The sequence below is a fragment of the Molothrus aeneus genome, chromosome 5 (genome assembly GCF_037042795.1).
Source record: "Molothrus aeneus isolate 106 chromosome 5, BPBGC_Maene_1.0, whole genome shotgun sequence".
Classification (NCBI taxonomy): domain Eukaryota; kingdom Metazoa; phylum Chordata; class Aves; order Passeriformes; family Icteridae; genus Molothrus; species Molothrus aeneus.
In genome coordinates, this window is record NC_089650.1 from 34,422,309 (window position 1) to 34,435,105 (window position 12,797).

A 12,797-nucleotide genomic window follows, 5' to 3' on the forward strand; every position below is an offset into this window, starting at 1 on the left:
ATATTTATGTCTTTTATGGTTCTCCAGGTGATAAATTTCTCACATCTGATCAGTAAAATTGTACAGAAGATTCTCAGCTTTTCTCAGCAAAAATTACAGAGAATAAAGCATATGGATTTGCCACATGAATTGCTAAATCTCTGAGGAGTAAGCATGCTTTGATCATATCTTATTTTTTTTAACAATGTTAGGGTATTTTCTTCTAACCAAAGTCTAAAGCTGTTCTGGTATGTCAAAAACACCACATCATGTTCTGCCTTCAGTCAGCTAACTTGGATCCAAAGGAACCACACCTTATTTACCATGATTTTTCCTGGGAAAATAAGCAGATCTGCTGGACAGTTCAAGTATGGAAATCAGGGACAACACCATAAATTGTATTAATCATGACTATTTAAATAGCCAACAGAGAATTAAGAAAGCAGCGCATGCAGATGAAATATTATCTTGGCCAACACACAGAATAAAAGAAAGTGATCTGGACTACTGAAAGATTGGTAGCAATTTGAAGCATTTGAGAGACAAATGACATTGCAGAAAAAGCTGGGTTAACAAGGGAGCACTTGAGGGAAGCCTAATCTCTGCTGGCATGCTGACTGGGAAGGTCAGCCCAGTGCACGCGTTCTCAGCTGGAGTCAGGCTCCCTCTGCCCGGCCAATTGTCCGCTGTGCTTCAGACACCAACCAAAGCAAAGGTGCCTTCACTCTGTCAGCGCCTTGTGTTCTCCCAGCTTAAAAACAGCTTCCTTTTCCCTGTCAATTTATGCAGAGTTTCCACAGAGCAAACGCTAAAGGAGAGAGGTAATGTGTGAGAGCCTTTTTTTCTTTCAGAGCAGCAAAAGGCTCTTTAGGAAGCAGTGTAAAGAGTTATTTTTAACACAGTATTCTCAAGTGAGAAGAATGATAGTTCAAAAAACATTTTCGATCGAAATTTTTCTCAAAGAAACTGACTTTGACTTGACACACACTGTTTTGAAATTTAAAGCAAATCTCTTGAAAACTGGCAAACATGATACTTTGCATAGTTTGTTACTTCAGTTTTTGTTTACCTCTAATTTATTGTCAGGTATATTTCACCTTTGCATATGTGCTATTGCCACGAGTAGAGAAGAAATGTTATGTTTCCTTTTCAAAAGGGAGATTTAGCACCAAATTCTAAATCCAGAACCTGGATTCACCTTCATCCTCAATCAGGACAAGATTCAGATTACTAACTGAAACCATATGACAATTAATTAATTTAAGGTCTATAAAATTTGTAGCTGTGTAAAGAAGTAGTTCCTAAGAAAAGACAGACATTTTATGAAATATCTAACTCCTAAATCTTGTCAAGGGATCTGGAAGGTGTAGGAGACTTTATAACTCATGCTGCTGTTTGATCTCTTTGAAAAACCATGGTCATTCCCAAAATACCTCTGATGAAGACACATACAAGACCTGAATTTGCATTGTGAGATCAGAATGACTAAAAGGATGCAAATTTACCCCAAAGGATTGTTCTTAATGATTTTGGGTATTCCTGACACAAAAATTGCTATATTTCTTATTTCAGAAGCATTGTCAATTTCTGGGAACATACTTCTTTACCTCCAAAATAGCAAGCAATCTTTTCATTCAGGTTCATTGCAATTTTTTTTTTCCTTTCCATTTTTATGTTTATTCATCTTAAACACTTTTAGAGTCTTTTTTGACTGTGCTCTACAGGAACAGTTATCATCAAATACAATAGCATAGCAATGAATGAAGTGGAAGGACAAAATTTACTTGAAGATTGAGAGATTTGAAACCTTTTAACAGGCATTGATATCTTCTTCATAGGTTCTACTGTAATAATATCAATGTTATCAAAGTTTTGAGAAATAATTTTTCTTAATAAATTATTTCTATGAAAATTTAAAAATTATATGAATCGTATTTCACCAAGTGTTAGCACACATATTTACAATATACCTAAATTTAGACTTTTTAAGTCAACTATAATGTAAAGGCAACATGCTGCAATATTTGTATTCATGCATATCTCTGTCAATCCATGATGCTAACATTTTGCAAACATTCTGCTTATCATTGACAGGTTTTGATCACAAACACAGTATACAAATTGTTAGACAGCCCTGGCAGTTAAAATAAATTTACTTTTTTGTACTGTCCAGGCCCAAAAAAACGTAAAAATCTGTAAGTGCTGTCTTCTATATTGTCATCAGAAGAGATTGAAAAGAAAATCTGTTTTCATTACTTGTCATACTAAATATTCTTGAACTGGAGTTTCCAACTTTCACACAATTTTTAAGGAGTAATAAATAATTAGGGTTATTCTAGGGTTATATAAGTAAAGCAGGACAAGCCTGTGGTTAAACAATGGAGTTAGAATTTCTTTAATGGCTGGCTTGTCATAAACTTTACCTCTAACTTTGAGCAAGCCCTTCTCCACTTCAATTTTCCACATCACAGTAAATGGTAACAATATTTCACTAACTCATGGGTTTGGTTTGAGAATTAATGAGGGTCCTATGTGCAAAAGACCCGTAGATTCTGTCTTCTTCTTTCCACTGTGAACTGATAGGAAAGTGACCTGTTCTTAATTTGAAACAGAGACTCAGTCCTGCCCTTCATCAGCACATGGAATTCTCATTTATGTCAACAGGAGTTGCATTGAATACACCAAATACATTACTTACCCTAAAAGTAAATGAAGAAAAAGGAATGGAAAGAAACTCATGGATTCTCCTTGCCTGCTCTTAAAAAGTCTAACAGTTCATGGCAGCAGACACATAATCATAAATAAAAATATTTTTGATGGGAGGAAAGAATTGCTGCCTGGGATTATAAATGAGAATGGAGAAAATTGTAGCAGGTACATCTGTAGAGTACATTTAGCTCTGCTGCAAGAGTACCATCGTAAAAAAAAGGATGGTACATGTAAAATTCAGTCACCATAATACATCATGCTCTACAGACATTTGTTTCAAAATAAAACAAATCTTTAATGGCCTCAGCATTTCAGCTTTTTCCACTATCTCCAGTGCACACCAAGAAAACCTTTTTCTCATATGTGAGTGTTAAACTAAGATAAAAAGTTCAGAAATAAAAAAAAATACCCAAAACCCAAAACAACCCAAAGCTTTAAAAACTCAAACTTAATCCAAGGTAGCACTAAACACTGGTTTTGGTCAGATGAATCTATGGTGCAAGAACATAATTGACTGAAGATTATTTTTTTCTTGAAAGAGATTAACTGTGAGTACACAATTTTAATCTCTTGGTTTGATCTGAGGTAAACGTTGTCATAGCAGAAAAAGATATTTTTGAGTTTTTTGGGGAAAAAAAAAACCAAACCAGAAAGGAGAATAATCAAGAAGCAGCTGATTGGCCATTACCAAGCTCAGGGAGGCAAACATGCCTATAACAAGCAGGCATGTTTTAAAATTTGCCATTGCTTAGCCATCTACAGACAATGAGACCTGACAGTTCTTTACGGAAGGCAGGCAGGAGCCATAGTTCTGCATTATTAGGCAATAATTAATCAATCCAAGGATAGCAGCCTTGTAAATTTGGAAAATGGTAAGTGTAGCTGCTTATGTGTATAAATTGGTCTTTTATCCTTTATACTGCCTGCATGCAGTCTTGGTCATTTAAAAGTCTGCCTATCCAAATAACATATTTTCACTTCAGGGTGTATGTCACTGAACAACAGAGGATTTTTGACTGAAGAAAGACATTCCTTCTGAAGGACAGAAGGATTTAGAAACAAAAGGGCAGACTAGATCACAATCCTCCCATGAAGCAGGTTACCAGAGGCAGAAGAACCCCAGCGATGGTATTTTGACATTACCACATATATGCTCTCTTTCTTTTCATAAAACAGTCAAACAGTCTCATGTTTTTCTGGTTTTAGCATTCCTCCAAGCAGTGAGGAATTTAGGGTCTCTACTTCTTATCATGGGATGTGTACAGCTTAAGTATGCCTTTATACCATCACTGTCTACCCTTCTGCTTATGGCTTTCCAAAGCACCAGAAAACACTGTATCTTATGCATACCCAAAATCAGGACCTGCTACTTCTGGAACTAGTGACAGACCTTGTACATGTCTTAGGACTGTATCTTTATTACACATAGCCAAAGTTTCGCTCTACTGTAAGTGGTTGTTCAGTAATGCTGACTGCTGACTCCCGCCTCCTAACATTATCAATAGCTTTGTTTTGAAATGTTTCTGATAAAATAAGCTAAAAATGGTCTTAAGAAAAATTTCAGAATAGTATTTACATGCATAGTATATATAAAAAAGGTCTTTCAGCTGCTCACCTTCATTATAAATGTATATTATTTTCTTTAAATTAGGTTTTCCCCTAATATATACTTAGATTTGGTTGATTGCATTTAATTTCCACCTTGTCCATGTTGCCATGTTTATACTTTGCATAGAAATCAATTTCTAGCTTACTTTATTCTGTCTTTCAGATGTAAGATGTGTTTTATGTCCTTTGAAGCATGGTACTAACAGAGAAGTGTGCTCAGAACGATTACCTTAGTATGCCAGACACAGAATGCTGTGAAAGCATCTTCACAGTAACTATAGTAGCAAGCATGTTTACAGCATGTCAAAATATGGAGACTGGACAAACACGTTCAAAACCAGACATACTTTATGCTGGGCACGAAGAATAAGCTGTAAACGAACAACCACAAAAACTATGCAATCAGTAAGGAGAACAGCAAAGGAACACTTAGAGCACCAGCACTTTCAAGACACGACACCACGAGAGGCTAAATGACGAACACTGAGCCAAAAAAAAGCAAGCAAACGAAGTTTCACCAGGGTTTTGGGTGGATTTTTTGCTAATGCAGAGTTTCTCCGTTCTCGCCGGCTCTGTCCCTGCACGCTGTAGCTCAGCGCGCCCGGGATGCAGCGCAGCCCGCAAGGAGCGCAGCCCGTGCCGGCGGGGATGCCCTGTCAGGCGGGCGCTGCGAGGCCCGGGGAGCCTTCCGAGGGGCGGGGTGCGCCGGCCAGAGCCCGGATCTGGACACCGGCACCTGTGTCCGGACACCGGCACTGCGGTCCCCGAGCGCTGTCCCCGGGGAGCGCGCTTTATTCACTCACTGCCTTCGCTCCACCCGAGGGGAGATCTGTTAACGATTAAATCGGCAGCGGCCGCAGTTCAAAGCCCTGTCCCGGGAAGCAAAGGTGAAGATAACGTCCCGGAGGATCGCATCGAGTTTCTGCTGTTGCAATCGCTTTTAATTACCCTCCAAACGGCACATCACACAGCGATCCTCCGGGCGCCGGAGCGGGCACCGCGATAGCCAGACAACTATAAACGCTTTACAACGCGCCCGCTGATTAAAAAGCGATTAGAAACTTATTTGAAGTCGGGTGTTCTCTCCGGGCACGGAGCGCCTCCTGTCAGCGCCGGAGGCCGGCCCGAGCCCTCCCTCCGCCGCCGCCGGTGCGCCCTGGCCGGCCGGCCCGCACTTACAGGTAGGAGGTGAAGACGCTGAGGTTGGCGGGCACGGCGGTGAGCCCGAGGTCGGAGCAGTCGGCGCGGAGCAGCACTCCGTCCAGCTCGCAGCGGCACGGCGCCGGACAGCCCCGCGGGCGCTGCCCGCCGCCCCGCGCCCCCCGCCGCAGCCCCGGCGGGCACAGCAGCAGCAGCAGCAGCAGGGCGCGGGCAGCGCGGGTCGTCGCCATGGGGCCCGGGGGGTACCTAGAGCCGCGGGGCGGCCGCTCTCATGCTCCGGGGCGCGGCGGGGGCGAAAGGAGGGCGCCCGTCTGGGCTCGAGGAGCTCCTGCGGCCGCCGCCGCCGCGCCGCTGTCTGTGGTAGCATCTCAGCTTACACGCTGCTTTAAAGCCCTGGAGCCGGCACCGCGCGCCCGCTGACGCCGCCCCAGCCTTGCCCGCCGTAGCGCAGCGGGCCCTGCCCGCGCCGCCGTGCGAGAGAGCGGGCGGGCGGGGGCGGCCGCGGGCCCGGCGGGCGGGCGGGCGGGCGGGCGGGAGGAGGGAGCGGGGGAACGCCGCCCTCAGCCTGCCCTCCGAGCGGGCCGCGCCTCGGCGCTCGCCTCGGGCCCTCATCTCACATTCGCCGAGCGGGTCAGGCTGCGGGGCACCGCCGTGGGTCACCCTGCCCAGGCAGTCATCCCAGAGCGCATGGCACAGGATTGCACCCAGGCAGTTCCTGAGTACCTCCAGTGGGGGGGACTCCACAACCTGTTCCAATGAGTGGTGCCCTGCTCGGTAAAGAAGTTCTTCCTCATAATCATGTGGAACTTCCTGTGCATCACACAATCATAGAACCGTACAATAACTGAGTTGGAAGGGACCCCTTGGGATCATCGAGGCTTAATTCTAGCCTTTCACAAGGCACCGCAAGAATCACACATTGTCCAGCTTCTGCCCATTGCCTTGTGTCCTAGTGGTTGGCACCAGTGAGAAAAGCCTGCCTTCATTTTTTTTGGCACTCCCTCCTGCCCACCGGGTATTTATACACATTTATGAGGTGCCCTCTCAGTCCTTTCTTCTTGAGGGGGAATCCTTCCTTGGGGTAGGGACGCACCTGGTGGACATTTCTAGGAGGTGGGAGACCAGGCAGTTGTGGAAGTGGGGTTATGGCCCTGAGGCCATGGGGTGAGTGGGGGGGGGGTCTCTGGGGTGATGGGACAAAGGATTGGGTGCTCTAGTGGGCTAGATCTGTTGGGAGATCTAATCTTTCAAGACCTTATTTAGTTGGTGGTCCCATGCAGACCATAGTCATGGTCAATGATGGAGATCCACTCTCTTCCCTCACCACATAGTTCAATCACAGGCTTGCCAACAGGCAACAATTTTCTAAAGGAGACTGTCTGCTGAGGGAAACTGAGTTCACAGTGAAGCTGCCATTGAAAGCTCTTGAGATGTCCCTCATCCAGCTTCTTGCCAGAGGTTCTCCTCAGGGAGTGCACAAACTTGCCTTTGTGCTACGCATCTGTGAATGAGTGAGGAACAGGTGAGGATAGCAAGGTTTTTAAAAACTTTTTCCTCCAAATCACTTTTCACTGTGAACAAAGTTGGCCACAAACTCCAAATTTGAGACTAGCTGTGAGTGCTAGAACCCAGTCCCAGCCCAATTCCTGTTTAGACAGGTAACTAAATTGTTGGTCAGGCTACTCAATATGCTTTGGAGAACATTAGTTAAAGGTTTTCTGCTACACTCTCTTTGAATCTACAATTAAGTCTGAAATGAGAGCCTAATGAAAAGGTCAGCAAAATACATGCTTTTATATTTTACCCAGTTTATAACACCTGTTTTCACCTCTGGACTATAATCTGGTATAATCTGAGTTGAAGAATGATCTTGTACTGGAACTCAAGTGTTTTATTTGAAATAGTAAAAAAGGAATCTGCTGTCTGGCTAGTTAGGCCAGAATGTTTTGGCCTATGGGGCTGCTGTGAAACTTCTCCCCAAACATCACCTTGTCCTAAAGATAACAAAAAACAGTGGTTGAAAGCATAAAGTGCCTGTGAGAAGTGCCCGAAGAGAGAAATTCTCCAGGAAGAGGATTTTTCATTCTGTGTCATGATATGTGTCTAGGAGACCTCTTTCCCCAAAAATTCTGGCTTCTTTTGCCCACGTCTATAAGTTTATATTTTTCATAAGTGTAGTAAACAGTATTTATGTAACTTGAGGCTTTTATACAGTTTTTTTTTGGTCGTTGTTGTTCTAGAAAGCCAAGTTAGACAGTCATACATTAATTAGTAGTGAGAGTTCAACTGCAAAAGTCATCCTCTGTATGTTGTTTTGAATAAATACGTTTGTTGAGCTAGTAGCTTTCTTTAAAATACTTAATGTACTTCTATACAGTTTTACTTAAAGATTTTTTGAAAGTAAAGTAGCTTGAAAATGAAAAGAAGTGTTTTGTAGGTATGGATGAGGATAATTCCTGTCTTTGTACAGATAAACTAGGCTGTACAGTTTTTTCCTTTTCATGTTTCTCACAGGTCTCTGGTTCTCCATGAAGGGAAAAAGGAAAACAAGAGCCTGTTTGGTGACATCTCTGGGAGGTGCTGTTACTGTTCCAAAGGGCCATTGGGACTGTAAGATTTCCTGCAGGTTCCATCATCTCACCATAATGTCCTGGTCACTTGAAGTGACATCCATGGTACAGCCATCAATGGTCTTTGGCTTTCATCAAGGCAATAATCAAAATCCCTCAGGGATCTCAGAGGAATGTTCTCTTGAGCCTGTCTTCCTGATACTCAGGCAAAACCCCTGATCTTTTGAATATGATATAAGATGTGGGGATGCTCTAGCCTAAGGTTTACCAGTATAAAAAGAATCTTAATGAAATATTACCTACAAGTAAACAAAATTATGTGTTGTGTTTTATATATTCTTAGCACACAAAAAGTGTAACAATTCATATGTTAAGAATGCACAGCAAATATATATTTTTATATATATTTTTTTTTTATTTGTATATATATATTTAACGTCATTACTTACAGCATGACAGATTTTAGACTTATGTGAAATTTGGGTTTAAAATATAGGACTGTAAAAAGAAAACTGTCCATCTAAACTATTCCCTGCTACTCCCATATTGTAAAATTAATAAAATAATTTTTTAAAAGTGTGGCTAAAACATTTGACAATGGAAAAATCATGCTTAATCCTGAAATGTTTGGTTGTCCCAGTCAAAATGGAGTTTATATCAGAAGTGTTAACAGATCTTGCACTAGCAAAAGGTATCAGCTAGCTTAAATATTAAGGCAAGTCCAATACAGAGCCAAAGTAAAAAGCACAGCAGCAAAGAAAACTAGTTTATAGCTGAGTGTAGCATGTTTTATCCTTTCCTGCCTGTGGATTTAGGGTAAGTTCCTAGAAGGCAGTAAGTACAATTGTGTGTTTAGACTGTGGAGAAAACAAAGATCCTGTGCGGGATGGGAATTGTTTTTCTGCCTATTGGGATAAGAAATTCTTCATCGAATGTATTGAGATCCCTGCATTGAAAGGGTCCAGTGGGCAAGTGTGCAGCTCCACAGCCCTGAGGCTGTTTTGCTGGTGAACAGTACAGCAACTGCTCAGTGATCTGAGCAGAAGGATCCTTTCCTCCTTGCAGAACACCTCCTTTGTCCTTTTATGCCAGCTAGCCTTGGAGAATGGTGCCTTAAGTTTTATTGCTCTAGGGGCTTTTTATTCAGCAGAAGGGTATTTATGTGCTGTGTTCAGTTGGTCCCATATTTACCTATTGGTGTATGTTCCTGTTCGTTTGCATCATATTATCTGTCCCATTTCATGGAGGACCTTGAACTAACACAAGTATTTACATCCCTTTATTAAGCCATACAATGCTCTTCACACCAAGGCAGATGGCACTGTTTCTGTTTTACATAGTGATAAGAGCTGGTACCTGAAATGTAGGGTGGTTAGGGTAGAGTGGCTCTTTGAGGCAGAATGAAATACAGGATTTTTAGTTGCCCTGGCTCAATATACCACCTGACTACAGCTTTTCAGTCACAATAATATTATGGATGGTTTTATTTTATCATTATGGATTTGATTTTTTAGGTTTTCATGCTATTTAAAACATCCTATATCATGCTTTATTAGAAATAGTCAATTTCATACTGATTCTTTAATTTGGCACACTGCCATCTAGCTGCACACTTTACTCAGCAGTTCTGAACTCAGGGTGGTGGAAGAGCTGTGGTGAAACATCTGACAGCAAGGATTTACTTGGATTCATCTGAAATATGCTTCAATAGTTGAGTTTCTAATGGGAAGAAGGGACAAAACTAGAAAAAAGGTATTTTTACTGTTGCAATTCATATGGTGACAGCTGTCTTATATGTATAATTTTGAAGCAAATGCTGGCATGAACATTAGTCTGAAAATACCTGATAGAAAAATGGCAATGTTAATGCAAAAGTCAGGATTACCCAGACACATTTTAATAGTTAGAAATTCGAGAAAGAAGCAAGGGGAAAATGTAAATATGAAGGCTGCAGATTTACTGAATGTTTTTTTGAATAAATGAAAACTAATTGTGACAGTAATTCTCTGTTTAGCAAATAAAATATGTGTGTTAAGGTGAAAATGTGAAAATAAGGTATATGAAAAGAACCTCCTATTATTTTGAGTTGGAGTGGATGTGACATCATTCAGAGAATCACAGCCAGGCTGAAAAAGCATTAAGTGAGTATTTCACCAGCACAGAAACTATGTGCTTTAAACTTTACTTTAAATGAAGCTTTTAAACTCTAGCACTTACTGGTCTGTTACCTTGTCCTTATATGTCTCAGGTAAAGCCAGAAGAAGAAGGAGGACAACAAGTAAGTTGTGTCTAAAGATGCATGAAGAATGGTAGGCATTAAGTAAGATTTTTACCAGAACAACTAATCTTTGAAAACAAACAAGAGCTCCCTTTTTGGCTCACTAAATCTTATTTTATCAAAATATATCTAACTGCCCATTCAAAGATTGTCTCACCTGTAGCCCCAGACAATCTCTGTTTCCTGAATTGCAGAGCCTTGGGTCTCTACTTTCTCACCCCACAAAAGTAATCAATAACTACCTGTTCCTTATAATAGCAAGTGTCAGAACCAAACATTTAGAAACACACTACTGTGCATTTTAGCTCTGTAGTTTAAGTTCAGAGAGCTCTGCATTCTGTGGTGTTTATCAGCTGGACTTTGAGGGAGGTCTTTAAAGTATTGCTCACTTAATGCAGCAGAAGTTCACCCCATGGAAGTCAATCCCGCCACTTCTGTGAGGAAGTTGACTCCAGTTCACAGAGGGTTGCAGGATTGTTTTTGTTTTCCTTAAATGCTTGTAAAATGTCAAACCTTTGAATATGTGTGAGTGTGGAGAGTCATGATGTATTACTGTGTCCTGGATGTGCTATGTTCATCTGCACTCTGCTCTGGGTAAAAGACAGTAAAAGAGTACATGTGCATGAATAATTTTTTAATTTAGCAGCACCTATAGAAATTCTGTCCAATTCTTTCCTCCTTCTCCCTCTGTGTCTGTGTGGCAAACACCCTGGGGTTCCTGCGGTTTTGAAGTGTATTTGCATGATACTGTATAATGAGTGATTACATTGGTTTTTAGTTATTTGAAGGAGGTCACAATAATATTTTTTGTACTTCTTTTTCTTTTTTGTGGTGGTTGTAATAGCTTTAGTCATTCTGGGATCAGCTGCCCTGCAAAAGGAAGAAATGTATGTAGGAAAGAATCACCTAATTGTGACAAATTGTCAGAAGGCTTTAGATGTGGTGTAATACTGTGTTTTCCTGTAAATTTCCCTACAGAGGAGGGAGAGGCCTGTATTTTTATTTCTTTCTCTGTGTGTTTGTCACCTGAGGTGTAAGCACAGAAAAAGCAAATTTCTTTGCAGAGAGGGAAGACAAGATTTTTTTTTTTTTTGATGAGTAAGACTTCAAACTTCAAAGACTTCAAAGATTTCAAACATCTCTGTCCTCTTGACAGCAGAGCTTTTTCTGTCATTGACTGGAACTCTGGAATAAATCAGATGGAAACCCTAATGGGACTCCATTTTTCAAGAAGTTTTTGAAAACTATTTGCATACTGCCCAGTGCAAAATTAATTCCCAAAGCTTTATAGTTAATCAGAACAGTTGTTGAAGCGTCCTTGTTTCTGTGGCTCACGTGCTTCATCCGCTTTGTACCATGATGATAAACTGTCGGGATACCTTATCAACCTCTGCTGAGTCTCTGAAGTTGATCCAGTCCCATCTGCAGTAGTATAAAATGACACAAAGGGAGGGAAGGAGCAAAATACAGATCTGTGACCTTCAACACATCCACAAAGCCTCCACCAGTGCCTGCCAGAGTTACATGGATGTACAAGGAATGCTATTTCTTCTGCATGGCTGGCAATCATGCAAAGCCTTTATTGTAGGTGGAGGAAGGGAACTGGTCAAGGATCTGAATAGACCAAAAATCAGAAAGGAAAAGTGGGATTTCTACAGCTGCCAAGAAGCTGAAGAGAGAAGGAGCCTTATGAAGGGGGGCATGAAGCAAAGGGAAGAAGAAAGATTGCAGCACAGATGTTGATAGGAAGATGAGAGTGAGTGCAATGAACCCTTGTATTTGGAAAAAAGAGAATGGGGACACTCAGAGCAAACAGGAGTTTTAGAGCAGGGGAATGACAGGGAGGTCTTTACAGAGAAGAGGAGGGAAGGTGGCCCACCTTGAAAAAACTTGCAAGACAAAGACGCAAGAGGCCTTGTTACCTGCAGTAAATTCAGTCAGCTGAAATACACAACTCTCAAATTTCTGTGATCTTCTTCTACAAAACTACCCCAATAGTGTTACTACTCTATTAATTGCTACGTATTTGGGCTAAACTTTTTTGAAAGATGTAGAGATATATTTCTGGACTGAATGTCAGAATCAGGGCCTTACACAACATCAACATGTTTATAACATGCTTTGCATTGCATTGCTCTTCTGTTCCTTGGCAAGGTTGGTTAGCTGACTTCAGGGCAGGCACATTTGTTTGGGGATGTGTTTGTCTTTGAAGCAAGCTACTTATTTGTGAGAGTTTTATATTTATGAATCCCATGTCAACAGAGAGTCAGCACAGACCCATGACACTAACATCTCCACAAAACAGAGAACAGGATGTGGCTTCATTTGTCTTCATCTGTGATCATTGAAGACAAAGAGGTACCTGCTCAAGGCAGTTTCTGGCTTCTGGCTTCAAGCTGGAAGAACCCTTTTCTCTGTCCATTGAGATCTCCCAGGGAACCTTATAGGCTCTTCAAGGCTATTACAGTGTCCCATGCTTGGATGGTTTGGAT

At 41.6% G+C, this 12,797-nt stretch overlaps 1 protein-coding gene across 1 annotated transcript in view; it reads right to left on the reverse strand.

Annotated features, from left to right (window-relative positions):
* LGR5 (leucine rich repeat containing G protein-coupled receptor 5) overlaps positions 1 to 5,687 on the reverse strand; it is an 88,935-nt gene extending 83,248 nt beyond the window's left edge. Inside the window, exon 1 of the mRNA XM_066549962.1 lies at positions 5,476 to 5,687. Within this exon, the coding sequence (XP_066406059.1) occupies positions 5,476 to 5,687 (212 nt within the window). The remainder of the gene's footprint in view (positions 1 to 5,475) is intronic.
* Positions 5,688 to 12,797: the final 7,110 nt, after the last annotated feature.